Source organism: Bombus pascuorum, chromosome 9, assembly GCF_905332965.1.
Source record: "Bombus pascuorum chromosome 9, iyBomPasc1.1, whole genome shotgun sequence".
NCBI classification, from domain to species: Eukaryota; Metazoa; Arthropoda; class Insecta; order Hymenoptera; family Apidae; genus Bombus; species Bombus pascuorum.
In genome coordinates this window covers 886,007-913,721 of record NC_083496.1, presented here as the reverse complement: position 1 = coordinate 913,721, position 27,715 = coordinate 886,007, and the positions used below count along the sequence as shown (strand labels likewise).

Genomic DNA, 27,715 nt, shown 5'->3' with positions numbered 1-27,715 from the left:
ATCTCGTTGAAAGCGCAAAGATTTCGTTAGTATGCCAGTTAGCCTCGTCCACGTCCATCACGGAGGCGTAGATCGAAAAGGGGCCACCGAATCGTAGTTCGCGAGTTCTCGTTAGCGTGGCTAGTTTCGCCCCGAAAAAAAGTCCACCTTCCGTGTAAATGAAACTCGTTGGCGAGGAGGAAGATCAAAGACCCCGGCAGGTAGAGAGGGTTCCTTCACGAGCACAGAGCAGTCGGTCTACGGGGAATCTAAAAAACGGCTGGAAAAAAGAAGGGCCGAGAAAACGACAACGAAGGATGGGGGCAGGAGGGAAGAAGAGGAAGAAGAAGAAGAAGAAGAAGAAGAAGAAAATGAAGAAGAAGAAGTGGAGGAAGAAAGCGGCTGAAGGAGGAAGGAAAGATTTGGGCGCGCAACGAGCGACCATCCGGCGGATATCGTATTAACGAGGCCCGTTGATGGGTCCAGCCTAGATTCACGCTGTCTAATTACATCGTGGACCGAGGGAAACTCGTTCCTCGCGTGCTGAAGCGGATCACGTCGAAATTATGGATCTGCCGCGCGCGGGGCCACGACTGACTGACGCATGACTGGCTGCAGGTTAAGCGAGTCAACGAGTAAATGAGTCCGAATTACGTGGGCGTGTCAATGCCAGAGAAATGATCTTCTGCCCTGGCCGTGCCGCAGGAATTCCCTTTGCTTCGAGGATTATGCAAAGCGCCGATCGCTTTCAGCAAAGTACCGATCACCGATTTCCGAGTTATTTGGACTCCGTTTGTGTCCGTCTGCCTCCATTCTCGCATTACGATACCATCGGTCGCGGTATACTAATTGGACCATTTATATTACCCATTCGAAGAAAATGAATATAAAAACATCGTATCTCTGAGTAGGTTAGACCCGTTCCGGTGTCCTTGAGAGATTAAACGAATCGTCGGACAAACTGTAACGTATCTCAGCGTTGAATCGCGGATCGCCAATTTACCAAAAACCCTATGAAAGACGAAGCCTCTTTTCAAGGACCAATTTGCATCGCGGTTCTCGTAGCTGGAAGCGTGAATAAATCGGACAAGGAGAAAGGACAAGCAAGGTAATTTCACAACGGTGCAAATAAACGGGGGTGGTCGCGTGACACGATTAATTATCTGCGAAGGATTGTTTGCTCTTCTTATCGGTCCTCCGTTCGATAACGCGTGTATCCGGCTCGATAATGTCGGCTCAACGTCGTTTTATTTTCCAACGATGTCATTCTCGTTTCGGCCGGACCCGCGGACAATAAGCGAAATTACGTTGATGTACCGGTTGGATATCGGTTGAGTTATTGGTGTATCGGCTATATCGAGAAAATTGGCGGTGGTCATCATCGCCATTATGAATTCTTTATTTGGATGTTGCGGCGCTTGAATTACAGGGCGGTGTGGGCTACCTTGCTTACTGCTTCATACGTGGACTCGTCGATACCAGCGACGGCTACGAACCGACAACGCCACGTTTCGTTCGAACCAGCGCGCGACTCCTTCTAAATCGAATCACCACGGTCGTTTCGTTCGAACGAATAGGATCTTTGATTACGCGTCCATCGTCGTCTTTTATCGACCAGTCGAACGTCTACGTCGGTAAATAATTGACACTTATCAACGACCGGATACGCAGTGAATTCGCGGAAAATTTAAACGACGCGAACTTTTCCAAACGCTAAATAAATCTCCTATTCGAAGCAGAGTCAAAGCGCGTACGCGCATACTTGGAAAAGTAGTAATCAGATTTCTTCGCCTTTTCCTTCTCCCTTGCCCTTTCCTTCTTTCACCGATTCTTCTCGCTTTCCTAGTTTTTGCCGCGTTTTACGTAACCGCATCGCGAAAGTCTATATTGCGGGGAGAACGTCTCGAAGCGGTATCGTCGTTGCACACGAGGCGAGCCAAGCGAAACGTGTAATCAGCGTGTATATGCTCATCGCAAGTAATCACACCTCTAATAGACATCCTAGATTCAGCCTCGATTAATCGATCAACGACGGCGGTAACGACGCGTGTTTTATATCGAGATAATGACGACAGGCTAATGACGGGCTCATTAACGAGACTCGATATAAAATGGTTCCGTTTAGCATCAGATATTCCGCTAACAGGAAGTAGGTCGGTAATACGCGCTTCGGGTATCTTGTCGTATATCTCTCTTGTTTGGGCAGAGACGGGGAAGAGACGACCGAGGTAAAGAGGGGAGAAAAGAGAGAGAGAGAGAGAGAGAGCCGTTGCCAATGTCTGATTAGCTCTTCTATTTACGAGGCAGAAGCTAACGGCGCGACATGCGAATCGCCATTAAAACCAGACTGTGTATTAAAAACTCGATCGTTTGTTCACGGCTGTCGACCTTCTCACGCATCGTGTTCGATAACGTGACAGTTTTCACGATCCATCCGCGTTTCATTAACGTTTTCAGAATCTTTGACGAGAAAACGAGATACGTGACTCTTCATACATAAACATTGAACGTAAAAGCGCGCAACTGATTCGAGATGGCTTGGAATCGACGAATCTCGTAGAAAAAGTTTATTTTTCGAAGTCGCGATATTGCCTTTAGGTTTGGAATTATAATCTAATGCGTATAACTTGCTTTGGAATTTTGCAAGTTTCCGTGTAAACGGAGTTTGGCTCGGTTATGACGAGTACCAGACTTTCCGCGAACGAATTCGGATCGCGAAATGACTTACTTCATCTTAATAAATTACTGCTTCGAGTAAACCCTGTGAATAACATCAAAAAGATTCTCGGAAGGGCCGCGTGTATCGCGCTATTTCCGGACAATAATTCTCATCCTCGTGTAGCCCTTTCAAAGCGTCGAATGTCTCTGCGAAACTTTCTACGGTGTACTCGTATTAACTCGTAGCAGTAACTCGCAATTGTACCTAACGTAATCCCACCAGACGATTTCTAAAGTTGTTCGATCGTCTATCTTGGTAGTCGCTTTGCGTATTGTCTCGTTTTGCGGACAACGAGTTGAAATAAATCGTCCATCCGATGGTCTGTTTCGCCTCGGAGGACTTACCCTTCCGTTGTTTTCTATCCCATTCGGAGAGCGAATCGGTTCGGTTTAAGGGGGAGGCGATGGGACCAGGAACGGGGCACAATTATTCCTCGCCTTTATTTTAAATGTCTTCGTTTATTTCGACTCACTATACACGCTACTAAGATTCCGTTCACACACACGCACTCTCTGCTTCCCTTTCACGCGTCTATCACCTCGCAGACCATCAAGCGCGATACGGATTTACATCTTACGCGATCATAAAGCTCACTAATTAAACTGTTGACCAGGTATATTGCAGTATCCCATCTATCGTTTATAAATCTCTTTCCATTTATTTATTTATCTATTTATTTATATTTGTTTGTCCTGTTGTCTCCCTTTCCGTTTATTCTAATCATGCTCGACAAATCTATCTCGTTTATGCGTAATATTATCGGAGGGGGAGGGCGGGGAGAGGGATGAACGATGTATATATATAATATATATAGCTTATGTACAACGACGAGCACTTCACGACTGTACGGCTCTCTTTTATAATTTATACGCTATAATAATTACTTAATAACTTACGTAAATCGCCGATGCTTCCTCCGGTTTACTTTTGGCTTTTTTTTTTTTTTTTATTCACCACGATTATCTTCTTTCGATTTTCCGCAAATAAATACAATATGGTACAGGTGTCCGCAGAACGGTCGCAGCAGTTCGTCCTAGATATTCGCTAGGGGAAACGTGACATTCGTTCGACGTCTCCTACAGGATACGTACTTTTCTCTCTTTCGTATAACGTGGATTACACTTTGCTTACGCGCTTCCCTTCTAACGCTTTGCGATAAGAATCCACGTAAAACACCCGATAAAATAGGGTGGTCCGATCGCGACTGTAACGTGAAAAACATCGTCCGGTTTCATCGACGGTTTCTCGACGGGGCTTAACTGGGAATATTTGGCAGTCTTTAATTTACAAAACATTTTACAGCGATCGATACGTCGCTACCTTCGAAAGGATCATCCGTTCGGTGTCCCCATCCTGACACGTCGACACGATCGTTTTGGACCGGATCACCAACGACGCCTATTATCCGTCTTATTAGACCGTTGCAGACTTTTGCAGACTTTACTCAGTCTTTGTACATGTTCTCGACGAAGAAACGTCGCGGACGACCTTATCTCCGCGAACAAATTCCATTTCATCCAACCCTATACAATCACGCCAAAACGGCTTCGTCTTCGTCCGTTCTCCGCGATACGTTGCCGAAGAAGACGCTTTCTTTGTACTATGCCTTGTCCTTCCGTCCCTACGCATCGATTACGATACACCCGAAAGACACGCTGTCGCGACGATCACGGCCGATCTATACGATAATCTCGATCGACTCCGTATTATTTTCGTGCTCTCTCATAGCATGCAGGTAATAAACTGCGAAAGTCCTACTCGTAACCCTAACGAGTCGGTGCCCGTAGAAAAGAAGGTTCGACACGACCTTAGCGTAGCCTGCCACGGGTCGCGTTAGGGAAACACAGGGAACGTTTTCAACGATCGATCGATTATCCTCGTTGATTACTCTCGGCAGACGGCTGCGTTCGCGAGCCTCTAGTTGCAAGAAATCGCGGTTTTTCCTCAACGACGAGCATCGAGGCGTCTCGTTCCCTACGACTTCTCGTCCATACTGCTCGGCAGAGGTCGTTTCTTCAAGATCCCAAGATCCTGGACGTTCTCCAAGAAGGTCTTGTGATGTTGCGCGACCAGCAGCGGGTTCACCGTCTGCACGTCCTTCTTCAGTTCCTCCATGTCCCTCTTCAACTTCGCTCGTCTGTTCTGGAACCACGTGATTACCTGAGCGTTGCTCAAACCCAACTGCGTGGCGATCTCGTCTCTGTCGGCCGGGCTCAAGTACTTCTGGTACAGGAATCGTTTCTCCAACTCGAAGATCTGCTGATTGGTGAACGCCGTTCGACTCTTGCGCTTCTTCTTCGGCTGCTGCCGGTTGTTGAACAGGTTTAGGTGGTTCGCTTGCTCTGCAACAAATACGGTTCGACAGATGGTTAGACGAGACGTGTTCGTTGCAACGGGTTCGACGCGTTCATCGCGTTAATAGAATCGATTCCCGTTGATAAGAGTTTCAAGTACCAACGAGTTGCGATTACGTGTCACGTGATCGTTCCCACGTTTCTCGTCCGGCGGCTCAAGGTAAAGAAACGTGATTGCGGAAACGTGTGCGCGGAGAAATAAGGTAGAACCAATCGATTCGAGGCATGCGTGACTTCTTGTCGGCGAATCCCATCGAATCGAGGACGTTAATGATTTCTATTCCATATCGTTAGCAACAGATGTGGGTAGTCATCGCGTCGACTACGATCAAAAAATTCTTTCGCCTAATAGAAAACATCGAGTTAGAAACATCGAACAAGTCCCTTCGACTGTACGGACACGTACACGTAGTGTAATCGTTTCCAACGCTTCCAAAGCTGCGAAAGCTTTCGCGTTTTAAGATGTACGAATTCGGAGTGTTGGAAACGGAGCATCCCGCCGGCATACGGAACGTCCCGTCATAAATAAATACGTCCTGAAATTCGAGGGCCGATTCTTTCTAGTCCTCTTTCTAATATCGAAATTTCTTAATCTCCGAACGAGACGGCTAGAGGAGAAATGCAAAACGAATCGGACATGGTCGGGCGTGTTTGAATGCCCGGCACCTAGAACAGGGTCCCTTCTCCCGCACGGTGTTGCTCCACTCAGCTTCCACGGCCACAAATCAGATGCATTTTCGTGCGGTGGTAGGGATCTCTCCATAAAAATCGTATTACCTATTCGTCACGCTGTTCAGAGGACGGGATTCCAGCGGAGCTTCTCGTCCACCGGATGTTGGAATTTTCGTTGCTTTCGGCCGTGGTACGCTCGACGAAACGATTCCGATTTGACGGACGCGGACGATACGAACCGAGATGAGCGGTTAATACGATAATTGTTCGAGCGTTCGAGTTATAGAGTTGCTTTCAGAATTACAGAGATTCGGTATTGATATTTCTCTCGTAGCCTTTCTTTCGTATCTAGCGTTTCGAAATTGGCGTCGATGAAGAAACAGAAAATCGAGAATCTATCCGCGGCTGACTTTATCGTCGGGCAAACGCCGTTCGTAAGCCTCGCGATACCGCCGACGGTCAACGTCCACATGCCGTCCACTTTGAATCGAGCTGTACTTTCCTAAACGATAAAGTCGTTTGAACAGTTCATCGCGCGCTCGTTTTTAGCGACACGCTCGCAATTTTTTCCATCCATTTCGGCGATCCCTCAAGGAGGGTACACAGGAAGCCGAACGCGGCGGGAAACGGTGGCGAGATTAGCGACGGCCGTTTTCGCGATGGCGTTAGCCATTAGGAAATAATCGAACCGAGCGACGAAAAAGAGAGGCGGCCGATGAGTCGTGGACAAGGTAGCCGCGGAGTCTCTACAGGATCAAAGAACGCCGCCATCGGTCACACCTGCGCAACCCGACTGTACAGTCCAGCTTGAAAACTACCTCGCCGATCAACGATCGGCCTTGCTTCGTAAGCGTTCGCCTCAAGGATGCAACCTTTCGTCATTCTTTCGCCGTCGTTTTAAACGCGCGATATCTTCACCCCTTAACTCGCGTATCTTTCTTTCTTAGCCGATCGAACAAATTTTCGTAAGCAGAGAAAACTCTGTATTTAATCGCTCGTCCGTCGAGTTTATCGACGCGACGAATTACGTTTTAACAAATCGGTGATCTATCGGAGGTATATTTTGTTCTCGAAGGAGATGAGAACGATCTCTAATCCGTTTGATTCAAAGTAATTGGAAAATTGGTGTCCGAATAAATCGCGACTCGAAACGAAAGATACGTTTCGCGAAACATGCAATTCGAACGAACGTTGACAACCGGCCGAGGAAGCGGACGGTGGATTCTTCCGCTTAAGAACGCGATTTCGATCCTTTGATTGTAAATTACCGGGTTAATGGCGTCGGCTCTCACGGCTCTCGACCGCTACGCGTTCGCGATTCGGTCGAGCATCTCTGTGGACTTTCGCCGCCACGTATCCACGCCAAGTTATCGGCACCTATCGACCAAGATAATATCTATTACGATGTCTATTACCGACGGAAACTGCTTTCGTAACGGTTGCCCCCCCAAGCGCGCAAGGAGAAGCGCTTTTCTATCCGCTTTTCTCGGTTTTATCCGCGCTTGTTTTTCCTCCGGCACGGTGGACACGTTCGACTACTTTTCTAAACCACACCCGGAAACTACTTAATTACCAGTAGGATAGCAGAGCGTTTAGCGTTCACCGAAAGTGTTATTACATCGCCGTAAAGCATGCAGATTCACCGTTTTAATGCCTCCGGTGATCGAGTCCGTTTCTTGCGCCTTCTTTTTTTCCTTCTTTTTTATTGCTCAGAGAACTCTTCCCTTACAATCCAAGGAATTGTCTAATTGTAAGCGTCTAACGCGCTGGCTCGCTACAAGTGGCAGTGCTAATTACGCTCGTACCAGCTCGTTTACCTCGAAAATTACATCGTCTCGCCGCTACTTTATCATCTGACGGCTGTTTAAGGAGAAGCTGCCGCAAAAATGCTCCGCATCCATCGTAAAGATTAACGTTTTGCCTCGGTTTACGAGTTGCTTCTTGTCGCTGTCGTTGTCGTCGTCGTTTTCCATTTAGAAGCAATCTTTTTTTCTATACTACCCTCGCTTCGTTTTCCCCTTTCTCGGTATCTGCCATCCGAACGTGACGTACGCGAGCACGGTTTTTCTTTTCGGGTACGCCGCGTTTCGAGCGAGAAAAGTACACGATAATTTTGTCGTCCCGTCGTCGTACACTTTGTCTGTTGCGCGGGGCTCGAATCTCTCGAAGCAGAATCCAGAAATACAACGATGGCAGGCGATGGTCGAGGAAAGAGAAGCGACGGAGAAGCGACGGAGAAGCGACGGAGAACGGAAGAAACGAGAGAGCTCGCAGAGATATTAGTTTCTGCGGTTGACTCGCCGCGGAGATTTAATTCGTTTGATGTTCACGAATTCGCCGCTTCGTCCTTTCGCAATGCTTCTCTTTCTCTGTATCTTGCCGTTATTGTTGTTGCTGTTGCTGTTGCTGCTGCTCCGTGATTCCCCTCCTCTCCCTGTCCCGTATATTTTCTCACCTTTTTTTGTCATTATGTGGTACTTTGTATTTCGTCAGCACCCTCTTCTCGTTTCTGCATCATCCCTCTTTACAGACAGCTAAAGACAGAATCTTGCGCGGACTCGCACTCAGCTCCTTCAGTCGTGTCAGCGATGATATGCGTTGCGCGTATTCTATACATTTGTATCTTTATCGAATTACGCTTTGTTTCTTAATCTATCGATTCTAATTCGATAGCGCGAGTTCAAATTCTGAGAATTTTAACTCATTTCGTGGAATGCCGTAATTTATAATTTCGTTTCGTCGCTATCAGGAATATAAGAAAAGGAGCAAAAGAAGCGGCGTTGGCTGATAAGAAAAGGATCGACGAGGCGTCGGGCGACCCTCGTCGCTTCCGATACCGTCGATCACAGAAAAAGGAGAAGACGATCGGACCACCTGCCGCACTCTCTAGCTAGGTGGACCACAGGTGGCCAGCAACGGTCGTTCGATTAACACGGTGACTCTGCCGAAATCGCGCTTCATTACGAGACCTGTTATCCCTGTCCATTCTCCCTTGTTTCTCCGAAACGAGCGAAACGAGCGAAAGGGGCGATGGATCGCCGACGATGTTTCATAAAAGAGGCAATAGGAGAAGGGAAAAATGGAAAAACGAGGAAACTATTCGAAAGACGCGAGGACCGTGGACGTTACGGGCGTTGATTCAAAGTTGCAAAGCGGTCGTGCGTCATTAACTTCCAAGTTTCCTCCTTAGTCGGTATCTCTCCGTCGATTACAACCGCGAATATATTAAAAGCAGCGGCGTCATTCGTCTCGCGTCCTGTCCGCCATTAATAAGCTATCAACGTAAATTTTATTTTAACGCGTTAATCCGCAGACGTACGACGGCCCTTCAAGCGGAAGTCATCGCGTTGGCACTCGATGCCGCGGTGGCAGCCGAGTTTCCGCACGCCAATTGGCGTGTCCGTTCGCTGTTGATACCGTGCCGATAGAGTACAAGCGATGGAGATAGCCTACCTGTACAGGGAGCAGTTGGAATTTCACCTTTGGATCCGTTTCTTTTTTCCCCTCCCCGCCCTTTTTTTTCAACTACTGACGTTTTTTGTCACATGTTCAGGCGTCTCGTGTGCTTAACCGCCTCGTACGCCGCGTTCCACCGGCAATGGGATGTACGATCGATACTGTCGGTGGCCTGTGTCAGAGGTCGATTCGCGCGTGCTGCCGTAAATTTCGTGACTTTTTATGGGCCACTGAACGACCGCGAAATGAAACGACGGTGACGCGTGACGAGCCGAAGACCGACAATCGTCGCCTCGTTTTTTTATTTTCCCGTGGCTCGCGCGAGAATTTGAATTTCACGAAGATGAAAGAAAATCGTGCAAAGTCGGGAAAGTTATGTTACTATCGTGAAAATAGAATTATCATAGAATAGGTTTCGAATCGTACGAAAGTTTTATTACGCCAGAATGGTGCGTGGGTTAATGAAATTAGCGGACTGAGAAACGAAATTATAAATCGCGCGTTAATTACGGTGTAGAAACCAGCCTGCCTTAACGAACGGCACGCATAAAAAGTTGGATAATAAATGTCAGCAGGAACCCTGATGCAATCACTGAAGGATATCTTGCGATCGGTACATATATCCGAACGAACGTGGCCTCGTGAAAACACGGCTGGCTAACAGGGACGAAAGCGTTCGGTGGCCATTTTGGTTCCGCTCCAACAGGAACCGCTCGAGTAGAATAGGCATCGAAGCTGAGAGACGATTTTCAAACGATCGGCTACCGATCCAATAAATTATTCGCTAACGGTTTCTCGTCAACTGACTTTTGATACGGTCAAACCGTGAACACGGTTCCCTCGCTTAGGAAAATTCGATCGATCCGCTCACTCATCCTACTAATAATTTCTCCGAATGTCGCTGACCGATCGGTACATTTCATCGTTGAAAGTACGCAGCAGAGGAGATGGAATGAAAAGCGGAAACCGGGTCATCTGACGGGTAATCCGAAGGGTAATCCGAAGGAGATACGAAAGACTGCGCGGATTATCGAGATCGTTCTGAACAAAGTCCGGAGCATGTTTGGAAAAGTAGCTTTTGATTTCCACGAGAGAAAAGTTTCGTAAGAAAGAAGAAACAACGCGCGACCAACGTCGACTAACGAGCGTGTATTATCGTTCCGTGTGGGACGATACGCGTGAAACGCTTTCTCGCTCCTTGTACTCGAACGAACGAGCGTTGTTGCGTTTCCTTCTGTTCAGCATTCGACAAAAGATCCTTGCGATATTCGGCCGCGTAAAAATTATTACGTTTTTCGGTTATACGCGGAAGAACGTTAATACTAATCGCTTTTTTCCTCTATCTCTCTATGTGTCTCTCTCTCTCTCTCTCTCTCTCTCTCTCCCTCTGGCCAATACTTACAGCGAAAGAGAATCTGTTTCACCACTCTTTATAAAATACATAGCAATCTATATTGATTTTGAAACGTCGTAATGTCGATGATCGTTGGCTGAGAATCCGCTCTTGCTCGAATGCCTGTAACGCGTTTCTACCGCGTTCGTTAACTAGAAAAAGAAGAGAATATCGAACGAAGGGAGCTTCGTGAACCGTTCGACGTGTAGTTATTCGAGATACTAACGTATATACGAGCTGGGCGGTTAAGAGCGATCACAAAGAAAGTAGAAGCGTGTATAATGCGGAATTATCGAGTGGCAGACAGGTATGCTGGAAGAACGACCTGCCTGCAAGCCCATCGACGTGATTTTTGGAGCGAGACGAAAAACTAGCCGACCGGTTAGCGGCATGAATCGCGAGACAAGAGGGACAGGGTATAAAAAGAGGAAGGGAAACAGCCTACGGATCCGATAATAACCGATGCGTTGCTCCATCGAACGAGGCTACTTCCACGATCTCATAAATTTATTGTATCGTGATAAGTGGAAAATTCGAAGGTATCTTAATCGATCATTAACCGATTTATCCGCTGGATCCCTGTCACGGCATCGCCGGTCGTTCTCTAGATAAGACCATTCAACCTTTTATTCCTGTTGCGTGTTTACGTTTGTACGGCACATATATCGCGTGGAAGAAAAGTACAACTTCGAGCCTGAACAACACAGGAACTCCAAATTTGAAATCCCAAAACATCAATACCTTTCGATTCTACCTTCGATATCAGCAAGTATTAAGATCAAAGTTGCATTGTCGCAGGATCGATTCAGAGTTCGAGAGAGATGTGAAAGGCGGCCACCACCCCCGTCGACTATTCGATCCCCAAACCCGACCCTGTGTACCATCGGCTGCGAAGGAAACGTTTCGCGAGTGTCCTATAAATAAGACAGAGGCTGTCCGGTGACGGGCTAACATCCGAGGCATCGCCGGTATCAAAATACTCGTTAGAAAAGCTCGCCGGTGGCACGCGTCGCCGCTTCCCCGAATATTTTGCTAATAGGTCGTTCGCTCGTGACTCGAGAGGACGCCACGAAGGATATACGTAAAGGGGACACGTAAAAAGAGGCGGGACAGCGACACCGTGGAGCAATTTGGATGTGTCTTCCGTCGGTCGACGGTCATTTGTCTCCCAGCGGCAACCATGCGCGTCCTTTCTCGTTCTCGTTCTCTCTCTTCTCTCCTCTCCTCTCCTCTCTTCTCCTCTCCTCTCCTCTCCTCTCCTCTCATCTTCTCTCCTCTCCTCTCCTCTCTTTATTCTCTTTCTCTCGCTTCTCCAGCTCTACCACGATTCTCCGTCTGTCGACCGTGTTTCCCGTCTTTTTCCATCTCTCGAGCTGCCGGGAACTTCCTTCCCTCCCCCGGCTAACCCGAGGGGCTTTGCCCACATGTCAACGATATATTTTCTGCCGGCCCACAAATCGTTTAGCGGGTAATTTTGAAATTGGAACACTTATTTAGTCGTTTAGGCCCAAGGGCAGAACCGCAGAACACCGTCGGAGATTTATCGTTTGATTTTTCGCCGGTTTATAAATGCCATTTTCTTCCTCGCTCCCTTTTCCTTTCTCTTTCCTTCGTGCCGTTTCTTGTTTCGAGATTCGCTTCACGCTTACGCCCCGTGTCTTTGAAGTTGACGAAACGAATCGTCGGTTTGCCGATGATGTAGTACGAGAACGTCGCTTCTTTCGTTCGTAGATTCTGGTAATTTCTGGGTAAATTGAATGGGTTCGCGGTAAAAATACTTTCCTCGGTGTGATGCAAATTGACACGTCAAACGAGTTATTCCGTGCCAGCTGACTCCTTCTTCGATTTATCGATCCCGACACCTCACCTACATCCTCCGGTTCATCAATATTCATCGTTCCTTCCCTTGTCGGATTAACGGACGGGGGATTCGCAACATCTTTGTGATTTACCGCGTTACTTTTGCCCCTGTTCCGTGTTAAAATTTATCACTCGCAGCCTTTTCCTCGAACGAATCGCAAGATCGGTGGCTAGAAGAGCAAACACCGATTCTTCTCATCGGTTGATTTCCCAATAGGAGATTTGATCAGCCAGACCGTTCCAATTTCGATAGAAGCAGAGGGAAAATGGCCAACGTCGAATCGATCGCAGACGATACGAGGTGGACAAGCAAAGAGATAGAGGGGAAAAAAAAGAGAGCGGGCAAAGAGAGCGAAAGGCGGAGCAGGAAATAAGTATGGCCGCCATTTTGGGTAAGATTTGTCTTCATTAGGACTTCCTGCGGCGCCGTTAACGTCCCACCTGGTGTTACAAGGTGTTGAACCACTCGAAGCAGTGATATTAGCGACTGATGAAACGATATTGCTCCTGATGGGTGGTCCCTCTTCACGGAGCCGTTGATGAAGACGCCAACAGTTGGCTCTCCTTCGTCTTCTTCGTAGCCGGGCTTACGACCTGCCTGAACCGACTTATTTGCCCCCGCCGTCCTAGCTTTACCCGCCGTGTCGTGCAGAATAGATATGTTTTCGTCGCGCGTGCCTCGCGTTCGCCCTTCTCGTACCAACCTTTTGCCGATCGTTTAAACTCCTTTTCCCGGTAACGTTTTCGCGACTTTCCAATGAATTCGTATTCGAATAAAACTGCGAATCTTCGAATTTCAGCGAAAATTTACGCGAAAGTGCACGCGACGCTGATCCGAAAGCGGAATGTCGAAACGAACGCGCATCTTGCGTCGCTGTTTGCTCTACTTAGTAACCTCGAGCAACCAATTAATTTTAGACAGTCGAGATCAAGCAACCGAGAACGCGCTATCTCGTCCATTCACCGTCGCGAGAAACAGCAAAACGAAACGCGACTCTCGTCTCTAATTAAATCGTATTACCAAGCCTATGAATGAATAACGGTTACGGTAAAGAGCGTTCGTCGACGAGAGACACGATGTTTAGAGGGGGTTGGCCTCGCTCAACATAATTCTTCGAACGCGTCGCGCCCGATGCAAGTAGCAACGTAACGTTCCACGACGAGACATCTCTTTCTCGTCTCTTGAAATAACAGACGTTTCAAGAGCCGTTTGGCCGCGGTGCGATGATCCTATTAAAACGGACTTCTTTCTCAGATCTCCATCTTGCACCATCTTGCTTCATCTTTGTGACGAGCGTCGCGCGTTCACCCTCTCTCTCTCTCTCTCTTCGCCGTTTCTATTTCCGGCGCCAGTCCCCTTTCGCCCGCTTTTACCGGCTTTCAAATCGTCCCAAGACAGTCCCTCGATTCACGTGCCGCTGATTAGCGTAATTATCACAGGCATTCCTCCTACCGTTGGGCTCTCGATTCTACGTCACGTGAAAATTGACGCACTTTCATCTCAACTGCAATTTCTTGATCGAACGCGCTCGATCACGCTCTTGTAACACTCGCAGAGTCTCGTATCCTACCTTATATTCCGAGTATACATAATCGCCAGGTTTTTGCTATACGACTCGACGTTAATCTTCATCGGGCTGGAAATTCGCACGGAAAACAAGCGAGAAGGCAGAGGCTACCTCGTTTACGCGAGTTCAACTATCGGTCCGGCGATCACCGGCGCAAGAAGCGAACGCTTTCTACGCAACGGTAAACACAGGATCGCCGGAAGCAGAAAAGCAAGAGCCAGCCACAGACCATGTTTTTCATTGGCGTATTTAAAATGCGCGCTCGTCCGCACCTCGTCGAGGGACGCTCGTCTCGTCGCGGCTACTGACAGGACGTCGTCTCCCGGTCATTAGTTACGGCGTCGTCACTTCTGCAATTAGAAGCCACTAAGCATTTTTTCTCTCTTCCCTTTGCGCGGTCTGCACGCGTACCCGTGTGTGCGTAAACACGCGTGCGCCTTCCGAGCGCGAGCGCGTTTACGAGCTTGCTCCTGGCAAGCGAGTCAACACGCCGGCATCGCGTTCCCAAGAGGATCCTCCCGCGACAATGCGTCGCGTCGTAGGTAGCGCGTTAACGTAGCCACCGTAGGTACTTACGTTCGAAAACGTTCCCATTAAACGACGGGAACAACCCCGAGACAGACAGGTTTCGCCTTTCGCGAGCCGACCAAAAGTAGATCGCGTTCCTTTCCCCCTTCCTTTTTTCGTTTTTCGCGTTATTTCAGTTATTCGACACAAACGGTACAAAGTAAAATTTAAACTACGAGTGTCTCGAACGCCTCCTCTTTAATAAATTTTCAACAAATTCTCTTATTGTTCCCGATTCTCTAAGATATTGAATATCATTTAAAGAATAAAACATTAACTTCTACTTCTCGATGGCGTGAACTCTTAATTCTAGAATAAACAATCCTTAGCATATAGGAGGTAGTAATTTCTATGCTTATCCTACAATTTCCACTCTATACGCATCTCCGATATCTCGGTGAATCGGCTCTTACCATGTAGCGTCTGGGTGTTAATTAACACGAGTTAAACGATCCGTGTCAGCGGCCGCAGCAGCGTCGTTGACAGACAGACCGAACGATTTCCGTATCTGTCAGCGGTCGGGAAAATCGCGTCAACGTACGAGCGCGATTACAAGGCGCAACCTCGTTTTCACCGGACGCATTCAACCCCGGAAACTGGCCGCGATTCCCCCGAGTCCAATATCCAGCCGGAGGTTCCACAGTTTACACGGTATTGAGTAACAACGCTCATAGGCCAACGCTTCTTCTTGGAAAACAATTTCTGTCGTCAGGGTTGCATTCCAACGGTTCTACGAACGTAGGCTTCGCGGTCGCCTCGTGAGGATAGACCGACGCTTTCGCCCGTATAAATCAGCGCTCGTCGTGACCGTCGAGATTTCTTGGGAAAGCTGCTTCCCTACAGCTTGGTCGTTCCTTTCGAGGGCAACGAGAAAATCAGAGGACAACGACGTTTCCTTCTCGAAAAAGGAAAAAAAAGAAAAGAAAAAACCAGTAGCATCGTCCGGGTGATCGGAATTAACCGATAGATTGGATCAGCCTGGTTTCTCGAGGCGTCCGGAGAGAAAACAATTTTGTTATTTTTTATTCGGCCGGTGATGGTTCTTGACACGTACCAACTAGTTAGAAGGGGGGCACGATACGGCAACTGGCGATCGCCGCAAACGGCAGCAAGGGCGGAAAGTGGCGTGATGAGTACCGAAGGGCGGTGGCTATCGACTAGACAAATGATAGAGCGGTGTTTTCGATAAACTACAAACAACCACAGACCAGCCTAGACAGCGTGCACGAGTATGAAATAATTTCCCTCTCGATTGATATGTTAATTACACGCCAACAATCAACCCAGAAAATTAATACTCCGATCGTTCCCTACGATCGATCCTCGACCCCTTCCTATACGCGTTTCCCGACACTTTTCTCGCCATAGTAATTACCTCGATTCCTCTATCAACGCTTCGAACTCAATCGTTTTCCCTATGGTGTAGCTGTCTCGGGTGTTTTTACACCGGATTCGCTTGCATCGAGCAAACGTTTCGCTCGCTTCCAATACAATCTTCAACGCGTTCGAAGATCGACAAGGATCAAAAAATTTTCAACAAAAAATTCTTCAACGAAGAGAATGGTAAAGTCAAATGCAAATATCTCTCAAACGTAAAACCCCGCCTTTTTCTCGATCGCGTAGACGTCGTAGTTTAGATCGAATCAGAGAGATCAGATTCTGATTCAGGCAAGATTCAGGCGAGAGAAAAACGGGGAAGAAAGAAAAGTAGGAAAAGATGAGCAAAAAATATACGGCTGGCACCTATGTAATTATCGTTTGGAATATTGCCACGCGGCAACCGATCGTCGCTCGAAGACCCTGGTTTTGCCTAATGGAATGACGAATTAAAAGCGCGATCGAATCCGGCGAATTAGCCTGGCGGTCGATGTAATTAACAAGGGTCTCTCTCTCGCGCTCCTTCATTTGCCCTCGTTAACGTGTCGTTGGCCGTAAATCCGTTCGAATCAGCTACTGTTAATTTCCTCCGTACCGTACAAACCGAGCGTTCCCGTTCCTTCGATTCTCGAAACTTTCAAAGTTAAATTATGATCCAACGTTCGATTAAGGCGACGTCGTATCAAGCAACACCGTCGAATTACCGCGATTGTAATCGCGTTCCACTGGAAATCCAACCTGTCTTTGCTCGTTTCCTTCTCGCAGACGAGCCCGAAGATAAAGGAAAAGTCGTATCGTCGTTACAAGGTAGAAAGAGCGGCCGATGCTTGTCGATTTTTAATGGGCCTTCCGAGAAGACGCCGCGCCGCAACGAATCGGTACAGCCAATCACCGTGAAACGATCGACCGACACGGCTCGCGACTAGCCATCTAGTAATATATACGCTCACGACGCGAGAGAACATCGTCGATAATAGTTACGACAGCGGTTGAAAGTCGCGTTAGTCAGCCGCAGCCAGAAAAACCAGATCGATTTCGCTGAGTTACGAGTTTGTTAGTCGGGCTGGCCGGTTATATCGCTCGATCGATCTCGCGACTTTTCAATATCGCATCGGAGATTCAATGAAATCGGTATGATTCGAACCCCGACGAATCCCGACCTCGTCGCGTCGTTCATTCTCATTTTAATGGATGGCACTGCCATCGATGGATGTCCTTCGAAATTAAGGAACGACTTATCCACCGACGGGACGCGAACGATTCGCAGACGAGCTCCTAAATCTGCCTCGCAGCCGTTTCTCCTCTCTTTTCTCTTCAAATCGATCGAATGCTTCGAATCGAAGGATAGCGCGATACGGCAACGAAAGCATCCGGGAGTGGCAGTGAAAGGATCAAAGTGTCTCGAAGAGATTTCCCGGCATAATCCACTCGTCAGAGCTACGTTGAACTACGCGCGATACTCGATAGTCGATAGTTTGACGCAGTTATATTAATACCATCGGGCATCTCAGCGGTCTGTCGACCTAAGAAAAGCTCTGACGGACAAATGATTCTATTTAATGACTCGCGCTATTAACGCACCTGCGGGAATTAAATCGCCAAATAAAAACTGCTTTTCGCTCGGGACGAGCGTTAGTCACGAGAAGGAAAAAAAGAAAAAGAAGAAGAAAAAGGAAGGTGAAAAGAAGGAAAAAGGAAAAAGAATTCATCGGAGAGGATCAATCAATTACGGATTTGTACCACTCAATAACGCGTCTTTTATCTTGGCGATTGTGCGTGAATAAAATTATCGATAAGTACTCCGATGATTAATCGACGGTATTATTGTTAATTACCATTCTAATGAGTGATTGATCGAGGGAACGACACCTGCGATTAGTTACACATCGAACAATTAATTACAGGGACAGAGAGAGAGAGAGAGCGGGGGTGGGGCGAGGACGACACTTGTGGCTGAGTTTCGCCGGAGTCATTCCGCCGTCCATTTTTATTAAGAAACAATGAGATTGTTTCGATTCGCGATTCTTCTGTTTCGATGATCGCTTAACTATCGGTTCCTTCTTTCACCGGGCCAGCGGTTCTTTCTCTCTCGACGGGCGGTAAGTAAACGATGAAAAAGAGGACAATAAACGAGAATAGAATGAAAACGCGAAGCGTCTACGGAACGGATCGTCGATGATCCGATTCTATGAGATCCGATCCGGCACCGGTTCGACACGCTTCGTTGATGGAAAGGAAAACAAGACAATAGAACACGGTCTTTGATCAGCTTCTTAATTTCCCGTCCGAATCGATTGTCGTGGATCGCTCCTTTGCCTCTTTGTCCGAAAAGACCGAACCTATACCCCTCACCCACCCTTCCACCCCCGCCGAATTAATTCGCATTGTAAAAACAGTTGCGGACCGAAGGGTTCTTCACGCGAGCGGTCCTTGCAAAAAATCGTGCGGAAACTTTTCAAGATCGCCGCCTTTTGACGCGATTGGGGCACTCGCGAGTACAGTTCGCGTCGATTTAAAGGAACAGACGGGAGAAAGACATCGAGTATGTTCGAAACGCGTAAAAATAACGATATCCTCTTATAAGAATGAAATTACTGTTGGCAAAGCAAGAAAATTTAACACAACGTAGACATTTGGTTCGTTTCAGCGTTTTAGCTTTAATGTCGCTGGTACAGATGATTCTAATATGATATCACTGCCTAGTCTTGCGACAATTCCGGCTCGAGCAACGATACCCTGAAACCGGCAATAAAGAGAAATCGCCGAGGTCTGCGGAGAAGGGAGGAACAGTGGAAGAGAGGCGAAAAGACAGGTTCCAGTTGCTCCTGTAAGCTGCCTCCTTCGTTCTCGGCCGATCCGCCATTTAGTTTAGTCGTTGTTCCGTATAAGGCAGCGATCGACGATGAACGACAACCGACTAAGCCTAATTAACAGCCATCTAGTATCGCCTCGTGTAAATTCACCCGGTGGCTATTAGCGACGATACTTTCCAACTTCTCCGCCAATCAAGAAAACAACCACTGGAATATCGCAAGGCTCGCAAGGCTCGCAAGGCATCGTGGCTGCAAATTACTAGAAATACGTTTGCGTTGGTTAACCGAGTCTCCTAGCGAAGCGTTTAACTCGAACAGAGCCCGGTTAATCGTGGCAAAGCTATGGGCAAAGGTATGGGCAAAGGCACGGGCAAAGACATGGTCAAAGGCAGCTGTGTCAACGGACGTTAAACGAATTCGATCTTAACGCGTTTATTCTTTCGATCGGTATTTGAGAAGGGTGCGAGATTCTGCTTCCACAAACACGTCTAATCCTTTAGGGTATAAAAAGATCCATGTTTTCTCACTAAATAGCGGCTAATTAGATCGCTTGATACGAAGCGAAAAATAGAAACACAATGGCGGCTGTTCACCGGAGCACGATGTTGTCACGGGTTGTAATTAAGCGCCGCGGCTTTGTAAAACTCGCGCGGTGGCTTTGTATAGTAGTTATCATCGATATCGATCTTCCCGTGGGTGGCGCTTATTGCCATGGTGTCGCGAAGAGTTATTAAATACACGCGGTACGACAACCGATATTAAATCGTCAATGCGACGCGTGATTTATGGCGTCGCGTGAGAAACCACCGCCAATACGCCAGTGACGCAAATAGAGGATAAATCTGTCATGTTCTATTGTTGGAAATTGCCAATGAGAAGTGCCGGATAGAAGCGATCGCAAAGAACGGCTAATGAATAATTAATTATCCAGACACTTGTCGTTTTTCTGAGAGTCAGACGTGAAAATCGACTGTGTCCGAGCCGAAATATAGCCCAACGCCGTTTCGAATAGCGTCGAATACGTCAATCCAATGACCCCGTTAGAAAATATGCTTCGTATTCGCGATGACATTTATCCCAAAAGACGAGCATTTCCACGGCGAAAAGATCGGTCTTTCATACGCGTTTCGCAACCCAGTCTCTACGTCCAGTCGTCATTAGACGTAATTGGTGGGATCGATCGATCAATTGCACGCGGACAAGTTGGCGCGATAGCTGGCAGAGCCAAGTGCATCTCAACTTCGTCCACTTCGTCCACTTCGTCGATATTATACGTCGACCCTCGTCGATCGGAGAAACGAACGAGCCCCTGTGCGATTCGTTCCAAAGGTCGCGCGCGCGCCTGCGGCTGCTGGAAAATCTAGTCGAAACGATCCTGTCGACGATCGTTGCGCAACGGGCCGCGTAATTGGAAGCATCTCCGTCGATCGATCAGGGTAATCGCGAGATGGAACGTGCCGGTGCACCGTGTCAAACGTCGTCACCTGTACGCGTAGCTAAGCCGATTGCGTTTTCACCCAAGCTTTCCTTCGCTTTTCGATCGAGTCGTTCGCTCGTGAGAGTCGGCCGCGACTAATCGCGCAGATGTTTACAGGCAAATCGATATAGGTGCCTAGGATCACGAGTTTGTTGAAAACTCGTGTGCTAAGCAGATGTCGCGGTAGGTGTTCTTGGCCGCTTCCTCGCAAGTTTTCCATTAGGCGAACCGCAAGATTCGAGTAAACCGAGATGGTTTACAACGACGCCAGAATCGTTGGCCATCTGCAACGGAAAAACAATCTCCGCACGTTTCCAAGCTTTGATCGTTCCGACTGTGAACTCTGCTCGTTTCTTACATTATCTTCCGATCGATACCGTTCTTCCACTTGACACAGACTTGGCGTTTCTTTGCCATTCCTTTCGCGCAATCTTCTTTCTCCGACTCCAACGATAGAATAAACATCGCGTGCGAAACCTGTCATCAGTTTCGAATAGATTGGACAGAGAATTACGAATCGCCGAGTCTACGAATCGTTTTAATGTGGTTACTACGTATTTAGCGAGCAAAGTATCGGTAAAGGTTAACGTTAGAAGGGGAAGGTTCCCTCGCATGTTTTCTGCTGTCGTAGTATACGAGTTTCGATAGGTCGCGTTATATACGAGATACGTAGAATTTGCGAATACGGCTGTCTTTACATCCAATAACGGCGACAAGGGGACTCTCTGTTCGGTGAACGCTTGGCGAAGCTTATCAAGAATTCCGCAATTGAGCGTCATCTATTATTTCCAGCGCAAGTGGTAAAACGGCGAAATAACCGGGTATACTGTAGCTAAAATGACAGGACGTAGGTCGGTTGATACACTGTACACTGTGCACCAATTGCCCCTTTTTTAAACAATGGGAAAGCGAGACTCGGATCGCTAGCGAAAACTAGCACCGCTGCGCTTTGGCAAACTTTTTCTCTCGGTTTTCGATGAAACCGACGACCGATTAAAAGAATCGTTCGGCGAGCAAAGAAACGATCGACGAGCGTGGTTTATCGAGCCAGAGAGAAACGGCTCTCGGACGGTGTTAGCGGCGCGGGTGTCGGAAGAGTAAAAGCGGAGACTACTACGTTCGAAACTATTGTCCGGAACGATGTTTGCCTTTAAGTAATGGGCCATAAAAGTACGCAAATCGAGCGTGCCACAGGAAACAAAAACGTCAGACATTTTAACGCGTTGCAATCTCACGAGCCGACGATGTTTCGCCGATACACTCCATGGTGTATATATCCACGACTAAACAGCTTTCGAAAAGCCAGCGTCGTACACGCTGGTAGCAACAAGATTTCTCGAGCACATCGCCCTACCTCGAGGAATCGATTCGCTCGTGGCGCGTTTTTTCCAACGACAAAAAGCTCCGGATCTTATTGTACAGTTTGCGCGAGCAATAGCGAGAAAGTAACGATATACGCGACCTTTCGCGGCGTGCGTCAATTATTGGCACGCAATACCCTCTGTAGGGCAAAGTATTTTTCCATTAAGCCTCGTACGGTACAAGCTGTTCGTCCAAGATCGCGTTTTGACGTTTCTCTTCGTTTTCTCTCTCTCTCTCTCTCTCTCTCTCTATAGTGATTTAAACGTCCTGATAAATCACGCTTCGAACTACGTTCCCTGTACGGTAGTTGCCGACCGATCAATTCCAACGCCCGACGGCCATTTTTCGTCCATGGTCGATCAACACCGGTAGCGTTGTAATTAAAATCCATCCTTCCAGAGAAGAAACGGCGAATAATCGGAAAAACATCGATCGATCGGTGTGTCGAAACGATTTTGGCGCAACTCTATTCCGCGCATAATAGAGTATAACGCTTAGATAGGTACTTCCATATCATTAAACCGCCGTGTTCATTCACACGGAGACGGAAAAAATCTGTAGCCAAGAAGAATCGACTAATGGACATTAGCAGGTGTTTATTTCCAAGAGAGTGAGCGCGTTCTAGCTCGTCATGCAGCAGGCGCGCGTGTCTAATTTACATGGAATGTAGTCGAAAGGTTCGAGAGTCGTCGTTTACTGCCGCTCGGGCTACTTTTATTGGCCACCTTTCTTATTTCCTCTCTTTTTTTAATTGTTTCTTTTTTTTTCTCCCCCGTATCTCGGCCTAGAGTTTCGCTCGAGCTTCTGTGGAAGACGAAAATATTTTCTCTGCGGGACCAGCGCCGACCTACAAATCTCTCGTCGTGTCGGGATACTCGCGCGAACAACTTCATTCCTTCGAGCTTCCGTGGAATGCGAGCCGAAACGTTTGTTGCCGGTGGCCATTCGGCGGAACTGCGAAATCTATGAGTGTGCATGCACGCGTTCTCCTCGTTTACCCTTTGAACTCTTGCAAGATGAGGGTTGCCCGATGATCTATCGCGAGGTCATTACGACCGTTGCTCCGTTGTCGGGGAACGGCCGACTCTAGATCCCGACTACCGACAATACGAAACGTGTTTCTCGGTTATGAAGCACTTCACCAGCGTAAAATTCAAATCTAAATTCACATTTAAATTCAAATTTGAGCTTTCAGATTCAAGCGGTTTCAAATGGGGGTTTATTAGCGAAACTCTGGCCCTTAATCGTCCAATTACGAACGAAAATGCTAATTGCAACAAGTAAAAACGCGTGTCGAGCGTGGTAACGGACGTTTGCCGATTCGTCTGGCTTTTTCTTCAGTCCTGTTCCGCCAGGACGTTTTTCTTTTCCGTGACGTTCCCTACCAACGATAACGTCCGGCGCGCGAGTATTCATAAAGCGGCACGAGTAATTAAGTAATGACTGCAAGAGGATTGGAGCGCGGCTAACACGCGGGTCGCGTCGCGGACCGATGACACCGGCGACGCGGTGATAAAAGATTTTCTTGTCCCCCGCTTGAATTACGATGCAACGCGGCTCCCGCTGCTTTTCCCCGACTTTGCTCGTTCCTAATTACCGCGCCTCGACTAACGATACTCGCGTGTTCCACCGCATCACCGTCTTTCTCGCTCCTCTTTTCTCTCGCGTTTGTCCCCGTTCTCGCGGATAACGCTCGTCGATGCACACTTCGATCGTTGCCACCTTCGACGAGTTTTGCTCCGTACAACCTCGTTTAACGCGTAAACGTAGCCACGGATATCGTTGCAAAATGCAACAGAAGGTATACGAATGCTGCCACGACCGATCCATCGAACGAAAGATCTAACGAACGATCGAAACATCGAGCCAATTCGAAACTTCGAGGCCGATTTAATCGTACCCTCTCGAACGATTATGCCGCCGATTATTACGAGAGTTTCTTTCAAAATTTCGTTGGCTTTTAATTCGTCTGTCGCATACGCGTCGTTGAACGAATGGTCAACTCGATTTCCACGCGTATACACGGTAAACCTGTTAACCGTCATAGTCGATGCTGGCTCTCTGTAACTCCTTTGCCTCTCTGTTTTTATCCTCCTCTATCTTTGTGTAAAATTTCTGACGTTAACTCTATCAAATTATTAACCGACCTGATACTTATCTCGGAGAGGAGAAAAAAAAAACGCAAACGGTGGCAAGATAGAAAAGATGCACCGTGTGCGAAAGGAACGGAAGGGAACGGAAGGGAACGAATACTTTGGGATCGGTGCGATGATCGATTAAGGAACCCGATGCTTTATTTGCATCATTGACGTCTAAATTGGACGCATGAATGGAGGTCGCCCGCGGCGAACAGGCTAGCGGCATGGCACCATGTTCAAGCTCACGGAGCAACAGCCGTAGACCAGAGGCCGAGATAAGTCATCAAACAAGCCGCCCGCGCGGCTATCTGCTCGTGATTCGAAGCAGAGGCCTGGTTCGTCCCCGAGACACTTCTGCTTATCGGTCGAAGCACGAAAATGGCCGCTCCTGGTACCGAAACAGCGTTCGAGCGATCGCTAATCTGTCATCGGGACGTGTTCCAACTAACAATTTCCCCGGGGTACTCGAAAATTCCAAATCGAAACTAGCGTTCCCACTCTTCGATGGAAACGTCCTTTCGAGAAACGTCTATCAAGGAAAACCAGGATACGTTGCGCGCTTAACAATGGAAAGTCCGTGTACGGCGTCTTACCAACGCCGCAATGTTTAACCGCTTATGTAAAAGGCGCGTTTCGCAGAGCGTCAAAGCTCGCTAACGTGAAATCCGTTATGCCACCAGTTAGGTACAAAATTCTCGAAGCAAACTCTGCTCCGTCGTGCTCGGCGCGTTTCCATTTGTCGCTTGCTTCGACGTAAGCAGTTGGAATTAACGGATTATAAACGAAACGAAGCAAAAACAGTTGGATTTTTGTGAAAAAGCCAAGGCTCGAGTTCAAGGTATCGATGACGCCGATGACGCCGATGACGCGAATCGAGCCTCGATTCGTTCTATTATTTCACAGTCTATCCGCCCTAGTCGTTTTCTCGCTCGACCAACAGATTGAGCGGGCTTAATCGGCCGTGAAAAGAGCAAATCGTTTCGCGCGATTATCCGCCACATTGTCTCTGTCTGGTCCCCTCTCGCGATCTCCCTTTCAGTCGGTTTCCTCGAGCATCCCCTCCGATCCACGGTGTCGTTCGCTATTTATCCGGCTCTCCGCTTCCAACCCCTGTATCCAGCCGCGAGAAGCACCAACCACCGTGTTTCACCGGGGTTGCGACGTTAATCGTTTCGCGCTGAAAGGTGTAACCGATTCGTAACGGCCGTAAGATCCACGAGAGCGGCACAGTAAATTCGAAAAGCCGGCTGGATACTCTCGCTGGAACGAAGGGTGCGATGTATCGGCGAGGGTGTCGTTTAATTATTCTCAGAGAATCCGACAATTTTCCGTTTTACCGACTCTGTGCAACGAATCTCGATAGACACGGAGGAAACTAACTAACAGCGGGGAACGTTAGGAAAATATTTCTCTTCGACGATATCCGCGAGACGGGGAGCGTTTCGCTAACCCTTCTATGGTAAGAACGAATCTCTTTGCATCTCTCGGAGAAAACACGTCTTCGACTCTGCGCGAGCGAAAGAACGTACGGACGAATCCGTGTATAAATGATCGCGCACAGTGTACGTACTTCTTTAAACGCGTAGAACCGCTTTGGTCGACGCGCGAACCAGTGGAGATACGGTCGCGGCGTCCCGTCGCAGCGAAGTTTAATTATCTTCCAGGAATTTAGTAATTTTCCGTTTTACCGTGCTTCCAGTCGCGCGTTGTTTCTCAGTTTCAAACGATATCGTTCGCCTCGTTGTATCGCGGCCCGAGTCTCCCGACGTACCGTACGTAGATTTCAATTTGCGCTTTGGGAGATGTTGCAAGGACAAAGAAATACGAGCCGTAAAAGGAAAGGGAAAAAGAGGGAAAAAATGAAGGCTAAAGAAGGGCGGAGGGGAGGGAGGGAAAAAACTTCCTCCCCAGAAGATTCCAGATAACGGTACAAACAAGCGTTTTAAACGCCCAAGGGCGCCATTTAATTATTCCACAGGAATTCAGCAATTTCCCGTTTTATCGCCGCGCGGTATCGCTCTCGACGTTCACGGAGGGTTTCTTCGAGAAAACAGGAAACGGCCAGCGGCATTTTCGCTCGAATCTATCGGGATGATCGGAAGAGGAGAGGAGCGACGTTTATTCCTCGCGACCGTCGAGTCCCGTATAGAAGCGTCCCGAAAAGTGGTTTTTCCAGCGATGTAACACAATAGCCTGGCTCTTGCCCGCGTGAAATAAATGGACCGATTTATGAGCCCCCACCGGCAGAGTTCGCTTAATAAAATCTCAGCTATGTCGATACATTTTCCTCGAGCATTCGACCAACCTCCCGTACGAAGAGGTTATCGCTCGAGATGGCTATTGGATATCGAGAGGATCGGTTAACGTGCAGCGTGTAAACCTGATTCTTTTTTACTGCGAGGATATGGCGAGTGTGGTACGATCGCGGAGAGGTTTGCGGTGGATGCAACGCGCGTTTGAAATTCGTCGAATGGTTCGAACATTTCGCGAGCGTAAATGGTAATAATATGGGCCGAGCTGATCGTATTACAAAAGGTTATCAAAGTTGAACGTCGTAGCGAAACACGAAATTAATTTTAATGTCGCGTCGTACGCCATGAACTTTTCGCGCTGTGCATCGAGCACGTGACGAGCGACGTTCAAGAATAGTTGCGCGCATAGAGAAGATACCGTCGATACGTAGTACCTACGCCGCGAAAAAGCTATACAGAACTATTTCCGAGGGTTTTTATGACATCTCCTGTGTAGAGAAAAACTCGTGTACACACGTCGATCTTTCGCGTATTCCCTTTCGTTCCGTGGAAAAGTGCGAGGATATAACACAACCTTCATTGCCACCGAATGCATAACACCGATCGGCCTTGTTCGCGTTTTGCCACAACTTCGGGTTATGTATTTACAATGAAAAGAGACAACTATGCCCTCTTTTCAACATTGTACGATCTCATTATCCATAGAAGACGTAATCTTCGCTTCAACCTTATTGCAAACTTTCCGCGCGACTCTTTATTTAGCCGATCATTGTCTCGGAAAAGTCAAAGATAAAATATTCAATGGCTCGCAAATACAAAGTTCAAATGTTTGCTCTTGCGCGATAACTCTCGTTTAAAAGGAAAACCACGATCGTCTTTTTAAAAAAATCCAAATATTTGCTCTTTCATTCACTCGGCTCGTACGCGATACAAATCACCGATGAATAAAGAAGAGCGAAATAGAAAAGAAACAAACGAAAGAAACGGCGAAGAAATTTTTCAGAAAAGCGAGTAGAATCGTGTAAAGGCTTTCTGCTGGTTCGCGTTAGCCGCGCTATCGCCCAATGACCGCGGCGTATTCACCCCGGAACGACGTGCCTCCCTCTTTCCCTCCCTTTGGCCGCTCCTTTCCCCATACCCCGACTCGAGTCGTCTATCGCTCGGTACACGCCAAAAGCCAACCTTCACCCCGCTGGCGATCAACCATTTGTCACCAGGCCGCTGGATTTCCCATTTTCCGGCCGATTTCCCCGCGACGACATCGGTACCAACCCCTTGTCGCCGCCATCGTCACCTCTGCGCGTTCTCCCTTCGACGTGCCTCGTGTCTTCCCTCCTCGTCCCTCGAATCGTCCGGTAACGCCTCCGTCCTTGGTGCCGCGCGGATTTTCGGGATCGAGGCGACGCGACGAACACGATAGAACGAGACACGGTGTAGCCTATTTCGCTGACATTCGCTGCTACTAACGCGACAACGCCGACGTTATTCACGACCCTCCGTGCTCCCGGCCAGAAGCTCATTTTCGCGGTACGCCTCCGATCTTCCAGCCCTACTGGGCTCGGGGCTGGATCGTTTGTTTTCCACGCGAGCGACATTGTCATTGTCACTGTCGACGAATCGATACGAGCGAGCCGTACCTACGGATACCGACCAACGAGCTTCGCTTCACGTTTCTCATTCCTGCGAGTCGATGGTTTTTTAAATCGTTAGTTTATGATCGTTTTCATC

At 48.0% G+C, this 27,715-nt stretch overlaps 1 protein-coding gene across 1 annotated transcript in view; it reads right to left on the bottom strand.

The window, feature by feature from the left end:
* Positions 1 to 3,140: 3,140 nt before the first annotated feature.
* Positions 3,141 to 27,715, bottom strand: part of LOC132910507 (alpha-protein kinase 1-like) — a 44,943-nt gene continuing 20,368 nt past the window's right edge. The window contains exon 2 of the mRNA XM_060966266.1: positions 3,141 to 5,040. Within this exon, the coding sequence (XP_060822249.1) occupies positions 4,673 to 5,040 (368 nt within the window). The 3' untranslated portion in view covers positions 3,141 to 4,672. The remainder of the gene's footprint in view (positions 5,041 to 27,715) is intronic.